At 36.1% G+C, this 14,033-nt stretch overlaps 2 protein-coding genes across 2 annotated transcripts; one reads left to right on the plus strand and one right to left on the minus strand.

Annotated features, from left to right (window-relative positions):
- Positions 1–4,788: 4,788 nt before the first annotated feature.
- Positions 4,789–8,906, plus strand: LOC116307093 (uncharacterized). Its single transcript, XM_031717239.2, has 6 exons — positions 4,789–5,129; positions 5,970–6,110; positions 6,203–6,403; positions 6,585–6,773; positions 7,538–7,672; positions 8,129–8,906. Exons 1-6 carry the CDS (start codon positions 4,830–4,832, stop codon positions 8,495–8,497), a joined length of 1,335 nt encoding a protein of 444 aa, XP_031573099.2. The 5' UTR covers positions 4,789–4,829; the 3' UTR covers positions 8,498–8,906.
- Positions 8,907–9,490: 584 nt separating this feature from the next.
- On the minus strand, positions 9,491–13,518 carry LOC116307094 (glucosamine-6-phosphate deaminase 2). Its single transcript, XM_031717240.1, has 5 exons — positions 13,413–13,518; positions 12,071–12,225; positions 11,004–11,288; positions 10,480–10,664; positions 9,491–10,043 (listed from the first exon to the last, which is right to left on the minus strand). The coding sequence occupies exons 2-5, from the start codon at positions 12,192–12,194 to the stop codon at positions 9,765–9,767; spliced, it is 873 nt and encodes a 290-aa protein (XP_031573100.1). The 5' UTR covers positions 12,195–12,225; positions 13,413–13,518; the 3' UTR covers positions 9,491–9,764.
- Between the last annotated feature and the right edge of the window lie 515 nt (positions 13,519–14,033).

A 14,033-nucleotide genomic window follows, 5' to 3' on the forward strand; every position in this document is an offset into this window, starting at 1 on the left:
GGTGTGTTTAAAAGTAAACGTGTGCTGTCCTTTATCCGTTGTTTTTATCTATTCATTTATCTTGATCGAGTTTAGTCCAGACCGTGAGGTCTGACAGCATTTTCATATTTGAAGGACTGAGAATCCGACCAGAAACCACAAACCCTCATTTATAGGTTAATGGTCCACCAATAGTTGCTTTAGACAAGAATTGAATTTTTTCTTCTCACTTGACAAACTTCACCTCATAATCCAATGAAAAGTCCTCATGCATTTGTCAAGGCAGGTTCACTTGAAGGACATATCTACATGCACGCACATCGAGTAATGGAAAGTAAAAACTACAAAAAGAACGAAAAAGCATAAAAAATATAGGAGACAATTTCCTTTATTCATTTTTTATTTCTCAATCTTTTTTTCTGTTTGGCTTTTCTCTCCTTGACGATGGGATTTTCTAATTTTCTTCTTAAAACGACTTTTTTTCCTTATATCGTTTAATAGAGGCGTAAAGCCGCCCGAAAGTCTGAGAGATGGGCTAGTTCATTTTCTCTTGCAAACACAAAACCAACGCGCGATCGCGAGATTTCATTTTTATGTGTGATTAGTGGAAGTTAGTTCTTTGCACATGGCTAGCTATAGTGAGAAAGCTAGTACTACTATAGTATAACTGGTGACTAAAGATCAGAACCCTAAACGTGTTATATGTAATGGAAAGAAATGGGATGCTCTGCGGAGTTCAGTGCAAATCAGTGAATTCGATTTAGAACTGCTGTTATTGCTGGAGATTTTTATCTCAGTAAAAGAAAAGCTTTAAAAAAAAAGTCCGGCAAGGAAAAGAGAAGTCTATTTTTGTCATCAAAACTGGAAGTGCTGGACACATGATACGAAACGGGAATATGAATTAAAATTTCATCAAAAATCCTTCACAAATACAGGCAATTAAGTTCAAATATCATCCTCCCAGAACTAAATATTTAATTGGTCGTTTAAAATATCATAGCTTATTCTATACTCTCGCAATGATTGTCGAAACAAACTGATAGACAGCACTTCACCTCATTACATGTTGTCGGTGTAATGTATGCTGAACCAGTCATTCAGAGAGGTTATTGCAAAAGATAGATAGTATAAGCACTATATATATCACTATCACTATCAAATATAATAATACAGCTATTTTTTGATAACAAGGGGGCTTTAAATTTAAAAAAATATTTTTCTAAATAATTCCTATTTGTTATTTTATTATTTTGTATGAATTTCCTTTTCACGTTTTTGTCTTAGAAGACGCTTGAAGAAATATTTTTGCTGTGGAAGTCGGGGTATATATAACTGAATGCTTAGCAGTTTTGGTTTCTGTCAAACTGTCATTTATTATTTTTATTGAACGAGTGCTCATTCAAAAATAAAACATAAACCCAGAAAAGTTTTCATTCGGGCTTAACAATAAAAGTGCCCACTAGTCAGTATTGGCCCAACTAAGGAAAGGTATACATTCCATCGTAGCAAGAATGGATTCTTTGATGTGCTATCCCTCGCAGGGCAGTATCATCATCAAACTTTATATATCATACCAAGATGTGACAAATACTGACGTTTTTGATAATATGTGGCGTATATTTTGCTGTAGTTGATTGGTAGTAATTTTATATCAACAATGTACTATATCAAAAATGCCAGTCTATACCTTCAAAACAATTTCTATTTTTTATTTGTTTTTTTTTATATGACAACGTTCCTGCAATTATAGGTGTATCAGAATCGAACACGAAAATATTGGTCAATATTATAGAAGATATTCGTTGAGTTATCTATTATTTATGCTGCTATAATTAATATTCAGTGGCTTGAGAGTATACCACAACCACACGACTGCAAATATGCTTTACATTGTCGAACCATGACACGCACATGACTGATGATTTGATCATCATCGCCCACGCTAGCTTTGGATACTATGTTATCGTACTCTTAAAATTAACTGGAAAACTGACACGAATTCAAATTTTCTATAAAAAAGTAATAATTTTTTGATTTGTTAGAGATTATCATAAGAATTAATGAGGCTAAACAGAAAAATACCAATATCGTGCCTAGTGAAAGCTTTACATCCAAAGAGATTTTTACAGACTGAGGATGCCAGTACGACCTTTTCTTAACAACAGAGGAAGGAATTAAGGAAGGAAATTGTCGTTTTCGTGCTACACTGTGACCTCAAAATATGACAAATAACGGCCTCTGAATATGACAGATATAATGGCTGTAACCAGTAGTCAAATAAAGATAATACCATTCCTTGCAAAATGTTTAGGTTTTTAGCAGGTTTTAAAAGGTAATCTTGTTTACACTAGCTAACTCCTCTAAAAGGAGACTCTGCTCGCAAGGTACGTGTGCTCTTGAGAGTCGTCCTGAAATCGAATCCTTGATCATCTATCGATAGCAACAATATAAAAACAATGACTCAGCATGACCATGGGTTGGACTGGGTCACTGCCAAGTTAGGCCTTAACCAAAAATGAATAGATACGAGCCAAACAAATTCCCAAACAAAACAAAAAACAAACAAACAAAAGAACAATAATAACAAAAACATATATATATATATATATAAACCGTTTTATGAATTTAATTTGCCTCGGTTTGTCTCCACAAATATCGGAACAAACTGTTTGTTTGTTTGTTTACAATTTATTTTTGTTTATTTGGCGAAAAAGTAGCCAAAACTTTACGTCTAAGCCAAAGTTCTAGTAAAAAGAAGTTAGACACGAAGATACGAGCGATGGATTAGTATATGTAATATGACTCCATGCTGTCCAATTAAGAAATAATTGGACAAGGAAAATTCCGAGGACTTCCAAAATTGGATGAGGCCGTAGGCCGAGTCCAATTTGGCAGTCAGAGGAATTTTTCTAGTCTAATTATTTCTTGATTGGGGAGCATAAAATCCCATTACCTATTAATTATATAGCTGCCTAATTAATCCCATATCAACAAGACCTGTCCAATTAATGATGGTAATTGAACTGAGTGTAGTGCAATTTGGTCTGAAATCAAACGAGCGATTACAAAATCGCACGACCGCGTAGCGGGAGTGCGATTTGTAATTGCAAGTTTGATTTCAGACCAAAATTGCACGACACGAAGTTCAATTACCACTTAATCATATCCTTTTTGTAATCATACACAAGAAAAAGACATAATAAAGAGTGCAGAATAATCAATTTAATGTAGTAGAAGAACTAAATGCGAACAAAAAAAAAACATCTAAAAAAATTTTTTTTGTTGATTTTTTTGTTTTATTTTATTTTATTTTATTGTTTAACAAAAATTATTTTGAGGATGCGATTAATAGCTCCTAAGGATGCGATTTGGGAATTAATCGCACTCCTTTGAACCAATCAGATTGCAGGATTTGGTAGTGATTACAAAAAGGATATGATTAAGAAAATAATTGGACAGTTACCTATATGGGATTAATGAGAAGTTGTATAATTATACTCATAATTTAGTTGAAACCTACGGGACCGCCATCTTGGTGTCTCATTGAGGGGCACAAACTGTTGGCGGCCAATTCACGAAAGTTGAAAATCATGTTTGTATTGCAATCACTTTAGTTTCTCAATAACAATAATCATCAAAATGAATTTATCAGTCGCCTACTAATTTGAATATTATTTCAATCGAATTTCCCTATATCTATTAAATGCTTTCCGGAATCGAAAACCAAACATCGATAATACAAAAAAGTTGCTAAGGCTTTTCTTATTTTGATGACGTTACAAAAGTGAAAGCCAAGGATTAACGGTACTGAGGACACTGTAAGGAGGATGTCCTCATAGACTAGTAAACAACAAGGACGATCACGATTCACGGAAAGTAATATACATTAGCGTCCACGATTCTAGAATTTTAGAATCACGAATCATGGAAAATAATTAATTTTCCCTCACCACAGATCACGAAAATTAAAAAAAGGGGGGGATCATTTTATACGAAAACCCCTTTCCAGCTAGTGACATGAACGTGGGTCAAAAGGAAGAGATAACGAAACCAGTCCAACAAGTTTGTTTTTGTCCCAATCACAATCAAAACAAAACTTGAGAGTTTGCTCAATGGTAATAAAAACCACATGAGAACGGAAATGATGATGCCTATTAATAGCAACCATGCAAAGAAAAAATGACTCAGCATTACCATAGGTTGGGCTGGGTCACTGCCAAGTTTACCCCACGAACAGTCTCCTTTTACCTCCCGAGTGTCCGACTTGTTGATGTATCCAACTTTTTGTGACGACATCGCAGTTTTTCCCGATACTTGAGGAGACAAACATTTTTAATTCATAAAACTGTGCGTCTTTCTTGCTTTTGCTTTTAATTCACGTAATTTATTCATGTATTATTAGGCCTCGTTTGATGGTTCTATAGTCAAGTTCAGAGAGACTTGCTAGTTCATAGCTCAAGGTAAATAGGATAGATTACTATTGTTCTTCTTTCTAGGAGGTTATCATCACATCACTGGTAGCCAAAGTCGCGATAGATCAAATTATTATCAAGTATTATTACTTTTAAAACTTTTCAATAGAAGGAAAATTGCATGGAAAGTATAAAAAAACAAAATAATTTCACCTTCAGCGTTTGCATTGGAATGATACCAAATTGCAAGTACTGGCCATAGTAATAAATTAGCGCAGCTTGCATTTTTGTCTTAGGCGGATTAATATATATCCGGACACGGTCCTTGGCTTGCCACATCAATCATCACTCAAATATCGTATTTCATCGAGAATAAATAAATAAATAGAGAGTTGGATCGCTTGCTAGTTCAGTTTGAGGTGGTTTCTGCGAATAACAATGAAGTTGTTGCTCTTTATTGTACTTATCTTCTTGGTGGCTCTCGTCCGGCGTGCTCAGCCAGAAGACATCAACAAAATTAATGGAGGTTTCGATGAGTTTGAAGTTGCTGACTCTCAGATATCTGTTGAACCTCTAGAAGGATCTGCCGAGGACAACGACGACGATGATGATAAAAATAATGGTGAAAATTACGAGGACGAGGACGAGGACGAATACGAAGACGAAGACGAAGACGAAGACGAAACCCGTCCTACGAGCGGCTACTGGCCTACAAATAGGCGCTGGCCCGGTTATGAGGTACAATCCTTTTTGTAAATGGAAAAGGTTTTATTCGCGTATCTTTATTTCTGACGGTAGTTTCCCGCACTATCCCCAATATCCTTGAAGTCCGCGACTGTTTTCAATCTCTTACCAAATATCTGTTGATCAAAACAAATACAGTGAATCCAAATTTAAACGTCGCGGTAAGAGCTATTACCGTGTATAAATTCGCCAGATGAACTGACCTGTTCTGTCTGTTCTGTCAAATTCAGCATTTACGAATTGCTCAGTCAGGTGTTCTATCTTCGAAAGACATTAAAAAGATAACTGCTTGTTTTCTTTTTTCAACTTTTTCCCACTTGAATCATTCAAACATGGAAAAATCTACTTCGAAAAGCCAAAATATCTTTATTTTGTTATCGTATTAGTAGCCCATTTTTAGAAACAGCTATTTATGTATTGAAAAAATATAATAAAACGTTTTCCGTCCACTCAAACCCACTCAAACCCAGCAGGGTATACATTCCAATTCAATATGTGAGATTTTCGAGCCCTGCGACTTGGTTTGAGCCTAGAGATTGAATCAGGCTTGGATAACTTGACTTTTGGGTGCGAGACAAAGAAAGAAAAGCTGAGAAATTTTTCGTGCCATGCAACGATCGCCCCGGCAGCTCTGTTCGTCGTCAGCTGACTTGAAGGCTTTAACAATCAAAACACGTCATCGACCTTTTAATAGCCATTGATTTAAGTCCGAGTCGTTGACCTCACCATTGGTGGTGTTAATTTTGTTTTTGACTCGTATTGCTTATGAGCATTTTGGATTTCAACTTGCAATTTAATTGAATTTTTTCTGATAATCTTTTTCTTTTCCAACAGTGTATGCTGAAGGCAAAAACGTGCTTCGTGAATGCTACTGAATGTGGAGAATATCTCGCCTGCTACGAAGAGAAGACCACATGTATTCAAGCTGAGAAAAAAAAGCAGAATCCTTCCATGACAAGACCACCACCAAAAATGGTATTAATTTCAGACGGTTTATATCCATGAAGCACTTATTGTAATTGATCAATTTGATATATTGCTAATACAAAAGTTGTTTGATTTTGCAGATTTGTAAAACTATGTTCAATGAGTGCATGGAACGTGCAGGAAACGATTGCTTTAAGAAATACATGTGCTACAGAAAGAAAGGCTTTTGCTACCGTAAACGAAAACATGGACACCGAAAACCCTCGCGACATCACGGCAAACATCGCCATCATCACTGTCCACATCACCATCATCGATTTCTAACCATGAATCCAGAAATGGTAAATATTCATTATCTTCAAGTACATTATCTCTGTGATAAAACAGGAACCATTCTCACATTTCTTTTTTTTGCTTAAATCCATGATTCTATGACACTTAATTTTAAAAAATTTTTTGGAAAGGGGGAGGGGGACTGCCATATTTTGTGCCGACATTTACTTATTTGTCTTCTCCTTGTAGTTTAAGTGCAAGATGCAATGGATAGGGTGTTTCAGGAAAGCCAGCAACTGCAGCGAAAGACTTCAATGCATGTACGACTTCCATGACTGCATGAATCGTTCTCATCCTACCGGTCCACCTCCAACAATGCACCCTGATGAAGATGAAGAGAACATGAACGAAAATTCCCGATGGAACCCAAAACTCGTGGTTCGTTTTTCAATATTACTTATATTTGAAAACTTAATGATATTTAATAATTTGTAATAGCTGGCATGTGTTACAAGACCGCTTGCCTCACTCCATTGTTACGCAAGAAAATCGAGTTTTCCGACTGTAATATCACACTATTGAAACAAAAAACTTACGTATTCGATGAATACACATTCCTCGACTTCATATCCGATAAGATTAGAGAAATAAAGTGCAATATTAATCACCACCAAATCACGGCTTTTAGTGGAAAATATGTTCCTATACATCTCTTGTGACGACTTGCTTTGTTTGCCCCCTGGCAATCCATAGATGCATTGCGCGAAACGCAGGATCAAATTCATTGACAAAGAGAAATTATACTAACGCTCGCGTTTTGGCGCGAAAGTTTCCGATGATGGTAATAGTAAGTATTTCGGCTTGAACGCACAAATTATATAAGGCAAGATGTTTCAGCTATTCTTGTGATAGCCTTCATAAGAATTATTGAAGATTATTATCACATCCAAATACGAAAGCCTACTAATGGTAATAGATCTATTAACCATTGCAAGGTTGAGGAAAAGACTGGGCGGAGTTGGCATTGCAGTGCATTGTGGTACTGTTTAGAGGACATAAATCCAATATGGCGTCTATTTCGTCCCCCAAAACATCCTCACAATGCACTGCAAACCCAACTCGCCCCAGTCTTCTACTAAACCTTGGAAAAGCTAATTATCGTTTGGAGTCTGAATTTTTTTTTTTTTGTTGAAACTTTACAGGCCAAGTGTAAAAAAGAATTTAAAGGATGCACTGAAAATGCATCCAGCTGTCCATTGAAGTTGAGGTGCTTTTGGCGAATGAAGATGTGCTTCAAGTCTCACCATAGACGTCCCTATGGTTACAAGAACAAGATGGTAAGTTGAAAACTCCTTTTAAGGGCGCTTTTCCTTATTGTAATAATCATGAAACTGCTTTCCTGTTTGTATTTCTTGGCGCAGCTTTAGTGTAGGCTGAAGGACGGCAACAAAACGACCAGGATTAATGAAAAAAATTGTTATGTTCCGCAAAAGCTGTAGTCATAACATATGGGCGGATTTATAAGGCTTCCTTTCAGTTTTGGGATTCTTTTTTACCCTTTTTGTCCAAAACATACCCGGAACACAGGAAAAAGCATTTTTTTCGAGACCATATTTTAGGCTTGAGGAGCCTTTATTTGAGGAGCATACTCCTACTCTGGTTTCTTTTTGCATAGTCAGAGTTGAAATTCGATCGTCTACCGCGAAATTTGTCCGGCTAAGTATTTCTCAGATTCCTGGATCCCGGTCCCTGTTAAGGTAATTTAATCATTAGGTAAATCATTTTTTTTATAGACGGTCATGTCAATAACCAGAATCAAAAACCCGTACTATCAAAACTTTGGCGGCCAGCGAAACAAAGAAATGGGAAGCCGCTTTGGACAAACTGGAAGGCAGTGGGGAAACAGAGGAATGGGTAGCTTTGGACAAAATGGAAGACAGTGGGGAAACAGAGGAATGGGTAGCTTTGGACAAACTGGAAGACAGTGGGGAAACAGAGGAATGGGTAGCTTTGGACAAACTGGAAGACAGTGGGGAAACAGAGGAATGGGTAGCTTTGGACAAACTGGAAGACAGTGGGGAAACAGAGGAATGGGAAGCCGCTTTGGACAAACTGGAAGTCCGTGGGGAAAACTAAGAAAGCTTATCAGGCCATATCACTAAAAAGAAATTGAAGAACATGTAATAACGTATTGAATAGCTGAATGATGTCCGTCTTTGCGGTTTTCATATGAGTGGGAAACGTTTCGTGTGATTCATCCAATCACGACGCGCGCGCAGTTACGGTACAGCCACGAAGTTGGCTTATCATGACTTCCCACTTATGCGAAATCCTCTGTATTTCACAATAATTGCTTTGAAAAGATAAAAAGTGATCTGAAAATTGAATGTCTCACCTGAACATTCTTTACGTTCATTAGTTTCTTTTTGTTGAACAAATTCTTTTTCCTATTTTTGCCTTATACTGTAAATCTTTTTGTCTTCGTTTTAGTTAAAATAGTTCTTTTGCATTTTCATTTGATGCTGTAACAGTGTATTCAAAACCTTGATGAATAAAGTGATGTCAAATCAATATACAGTAATCAGTTGCATTGTGTGCTGTTGAATTAAGATGGGAAAGGATATTTTTGCACTGTAACAAGCTATAATACGAGAAATAATGCTACTCCAGGAAGCATTCCTTTTATGCAACTCAGAGTGTACAAGCCGCGAAATTTCCAAACAAGTACTAATGGTAAAATGATAGTTTTAGAAACGAGGAGTGAATGAAGAAATTCTGTTTATACACTTGCTACACCTATGCTATTCCCATGCGTGACCCACAAGACAACACAAACACTTAAAAAAAAAAGTTTGGAACAAAACATCATTAAAGTAGATACAGTATACCAATACTACAGTGCAATATGGATTTTAGTCAAATGTTCTTAGGCGAAGCACTAAAAATCTCGAACATCAAACACGACTCCTAGACACGGTTTTCATCGATATTTGAGTTTGGGCCGGATTGCTTACGATGTTTAACTGCTGCATCATTTTTTAAAACCAAAACTATGATAGTATCTGTGTAATCTCTGTGTAAGCACAGACCAAAAGTATCTTTTAAGAGATTTTTAAAAAAGGCAAAAAAAAAAAAAAAAAAAGCGATTTATATTCGTTAAAAATAATTTTATTATTTGACAATTAATATTTTTTACTTATATAAGATTGAATCTATTTCTTGGTATTGCAGAGGAATAAACTAAGAAAAAACAACAACAAATAAAGATATAATAAAGATGTTTCGTAGATATAGCACACCTGTTTCTTGCATCTCTCCACACTAAAAGAGGACTTTTTGCATTTCGTTTTGATACATGTGAAAAGATAATCAAGAATCTATACTTTTTCAGCTTAGTTCCCTTCAGCACAGTCATTTTAAACTGCATTTTCAGGTCAATTTCGATTCGTCCAGTGATTTCAAACGTTTTGCAGATGGAGGTGCAGTGGGATCTTCTGGAAATTCAACTAATTTGTTATGTACATCCATAAGACCCTTGAAATACTTCACGGTCCTGACTTTAAGCTCCATAGTGGCATCTTCATCGCACACGAAAATGGTATGGGGATGAAGCTGGAATGCTGAGACAGTGAACATATGATTGACACCTCCTTCTATGCTGCTATGGAGTGCATAAGCTTTGTTAACCCCTGTGATTAGAATCATCACCTAAAGAAAGAGAAATAGAATGGACATGAAAAGGTAAAGTCGCATTTTGATAATGTGGCCCTTGGTCTTTATTGTTTGGCTCAGCATATGCAACTGCACCAAAAGGAATATATAAGATAATATGCTTCACACTCTCATGAAAGTTAGAGTTAATTACCTCGAACGTCGGCAATAAGCCTATATACGATATAGGTAGCCCGAGGGATGTATGGGCTTATTGCCGACATTAGAGGTAATTAAGTATTTTATTTATCAATTGAGAAGACTTTCTATCAAATGTTGCTCATTATAAATGCGAACGGTCTATATATAGTTATTAACCGGGTTAATAACTATATATTGACCTCCCATTTATAATGAGGGCTATAACAAAAATAAAGCTATGTGAATAACAAAGAAAACCGTGCCAATTGAGAAATAATAAGACATACTGTACCTCATTAGCATCCATTACTGTCTGAACACCAACCGTAAGGGCCATAGTTGGAACTTTACTGATGTCATCGCCAAAGAAACGTGCATTAGCTACTATAGTTTCTTTAGCAAGACTTTTGACACGAGTTCTGGACTTCATGGAAGAGCCTGGTTCATTGAATGCAATGTGGCCATCTGGTCCAATCCCTACCCACACAATAACAAACATTTTTTTAAATGCGACTGTGGATTAGGGTTTCCATTGGTGCTTAACTACACTGAATGGGAGGTTAACCAGTAAAACTGTACTGATTGGAGGTGCTAATTGTAGTGCTATTGAGAGGGGAATTATTGTACTGATTTGGGGGTGGGGGTAACTATACTTATCGAGAGCCTAATGTACTGACCAGGGGACTTACTGACCTCAGCTCAGTGGGGCCAGGGCTAAAAAAATGGTCTAATATGTGCAGAAGGTCTTATATGCAAACACTGGTCAATGTTCCTTCTCTCAGCCCTGTGATAAAGTTATGAATTGATTCTACTTACCACCAACGAACAGGTCAACTCCCCCAGCTGCCTTAATCTTTGCTTCATAATCGTTACACTCTTTAACGAGGTCCTTGGCATTTCCATCCAAGATATTAACGTTTTCTGGATCAATATCAATATGTTTGAAGAGGTTTTCCCACATGTAGGAGTGATAACTCTCTGGATGATCTCTAGGCAATCCAACATATTCATCCATGTTGAACGTTTTCACATATTTAAATGACACCTCACCCTTCTTGTAAAATTCAACAAGTTTCTTGTACATGCCCTTTGGAGTACCACCTATAATATTGAATGAGAGAGAAATAGGTTTTACTTCCTTGTCTTCATGTCAATAAAAGTAATCAATATGTAGTATTTATAATTACAGACACAATGCTGGTTGATTTGCATGAGTTGCATGGTTCTCTTTCTTAGATTCTTAGGATTTAGACTGCACTTTCTCTTTTTGACTCAATATAAATAAATTCAAATTAAGGGACTGGTGAATATTTATTGTCTAAGTGAGCTAAGGTTCAAGGATTTTTGTTGCAACATCATAAAAATTACCTGAAACCCCCCCCCCCCCCCCCAAAGTGCTATCTTTTTTTATGATCTCCCTCTTTCTTGTGGTTACTCTTTCAAGTCTGATACTTAGTAATAATGTAACACCTGTATGGTATGTAAAGAAGTTGCAAAAGGAACCTAGCTTGTTTACATGCTTGCAGTTGATGCACTACCATTGAGCTGGATCACTGCTTTACTTTTAGTATATAAAAAGTTGTATAATACAATCATTAATAATTGATTACCCTTTGCTTCCCAGAGTTCCTAGCAAGGTACTCACTTCACGTACTGGTTACTATCTTGGATTTTCCCCATAAGATCAATGGGAAATAAGCAGCAAAATACTAAGACCAACAGTATATTATTTTTATTTTTTGGGTTACCAATGACCAATGACCAAGGATTATGAATATCAAAAACATATAAATACATGTATGCATCTGGGTATCTCGCGCAAAGATTGACTGACATATATATATTCCTCCATGGGAGGCAAGGGGTAGGCTGTTCACATATACCTGTTGGAAGGCCAAGAACAAAATAGTTATCTGGTCCAGGCTTTTTCTGTAGGATTCTGTTTCTGACAAATTTGGCAGCCCATTCACTTACATCATTTGCATGGTCCAAGATAACTAACCTCATGATGCTTGAATATGAATATATATCTGCTAGGCTGTTGTGTATAAAACAAGACAAGCATAATATATGAGAGTGTGTATAACGAACATAATAATAATAATAATATATATGGCTTATATAGCGCTTATACAAGTCTGTTCTAATATATATTTAACAATTATTTACCTCAGGCTCAGAGAAAATAGGGGAATATTTACCAAGATGCGAGTTTTTGGACAGGTGAGGTAAACATTTCCTGATATTCACTGAGCCTGAGGCAGATAATTATTTTAGTAATTCTAACACAAGTGAATTTAATAAACAGCAGAGAGAGAGAGTTTTTTTTCAAATGTTATTTATCCCTGCAAGCAGCACAATTTCACAAATGAGTATGCGCTTGTGTGTTATATTCACCTCTAGGTGAATATGAAAGCATAAGACGTAAATTGTGACCAATGAGCACTCCAGATTTATTTTATTCACTTGTGTAAAAATACTAAACTCCCATATCGGTTTATATTTCTTTAAAAAACTATATATTTATGGTTATCAAAAAAAATCTTGATTAGAGTCATAGTCTTTTATTCATTTTTGATACCTCAATTATAGCAAAAGTAATAGAAGGAGTTTGTCCTTGTAGTCATATTAGGAACTTGTACATGTACTTTTATTAGGTTATTTGTGGAGACATACATGACTTGGAGTCCAGATGGAATTGGGTCACAAGAATTCCCCCCCCCCCCCCCCCCCCCCCCCACCTCAAGAAACAATTTCAAGAAACTGAACATCTCACATTATGTTCCTACAGTACATTATGGAAAAATCTACTCTACATTCCTAGTATAGGTAAAACGTTTCTATATACAGTGTAGAATATCGTCAAAAGGCCACATGCTATGAGGAATTTATATCTCTGTTGAGTAAGCCTTATAATTTGTCAAATGGACATACGATATAGTCAGTTGTATTTTCGACCAAGAGCAAATCCCAGACAGATAAAGTGTCTTTCTGATGTGGAATACTCATTACATCAAATAATTTCCGAAAATCACATGAGGGACACGAAAAACCGTCTCTCAGATGTTCAACAGAGAGTAGCGAGAGGCCCCTATAGCTAGACAACACATGCCCGGCATGTACATACGAAGCTCAAACATGAAGATATGACGGACGATTTCCAAGTTTTCCCTTAGCTAAATCTTAAATGGACCAAATATAAGCAAAACAAAGTATTATACCAACCTCAAAAGAAAGTTTTCTAACTATGATTTAGCGTTCAAGGCTGACAAAAAATTACTGTTAAAACAACAGTTCTTCTCACATGAGCTGAGTTACTGTTGCTCGTGACTTTGGAGCCTTTTGATTGGCTAGTTTCACTTTATAGTTTACATATAAATACGTCACGACCACCAGGAAGTATGGTTTGCGATTAAAAAATAATACAGGGTTCTGTCGATCTCTACTTTTCTTTTCACAACACTTTCAAAAAATACTCACTTTAATTTAGAAAATGGAAGCGATTTCTGTAGTTTTTGGTAATAGGGGATCCCTTTGTTTGAACACATGATGCATGATTTACACTAAAAAACTTTTAATATTCATTTACATAGGCTAAATACGTATCATGACATAACAAAAGCTTTAAACCTTTCCTGCGCCTTTTTAATCACTTATTAAAAACCAAAGTTAAAGCAAGGAATGAAAATAGTAGAAGTGTTTGGTAGCGTGGGATCCCTGTATGTGTGAGAACATTTATTTTTAAAAAAAAGGAAAACCTCGAATTCATAACATACGTTACCGGTAAATTAAACGCTTTGGTCTCTTTGATCTCTACTTTTATTACTATAACTTACTAACCTTAAC

The sequence above is a fragment of the Actinia tenebrosa genome, unplaced genomic scaffold (assembly GCF_029948245.1).
Source record: "Actinia tenebrosa isolate PJP-AT-01 unplaced genomic scaffold, QUT_ActTen_1.0 PGA_scaffold6__47_contigs__length_16458017, whole genome shotgun sequence".
In the NCBI taxonomy this organism is placed as follows: domain Eukaryota; kingdom Metazoa; phylum Cnidaria; class Anthozoa; order Actiniaria; family Actiniidae; genus Actinia; species Actinia tenebrosa.

Coding starts and splice junctions, on each gene's coding strand:
- LOC116307093 (XM_031717239.2), top strand. CDS start 4,830: ATGAAGTTGTTGCTCTTTATTGTACTTATCTTCTTGGTGGCTCTCGTC. Junction 6,404..6,584: donor TAACCATGAATCCAGAAATG/GTAAATATTCAT, acceptor TTCTCCTTGTAG/TTTAAGTGCAAGATGCAATG. Junction 7,673..8,128: donor ATGGTTACAAGAACAAGATG/GTAAGTTGAAAA, acceptor TTTTTTTTATAG/ACGGTCATGTCAATAACCAG.
- LOC116307094 (XM_031717240.1), bottom strand. CDS start 12,194: ATGAGGTTAGTTATCTTGGACCATGCAAATGATGTAAGTGAATGGGCT. Junction 11,289..12,070: donor TGTTCTTGGCCTTCCAACAG/GTATATGTGAAC, acceptor TCAATATTATAG/GTGGTACTCCAAAGGGCATG. Junction 10,665..11,003: donor AGTTGACCTGTTCGTTGGTG/GTAAGTAGAATC, acceptor TTGTGTGGGTAG/GGATTGGACCAGATGGCCAC.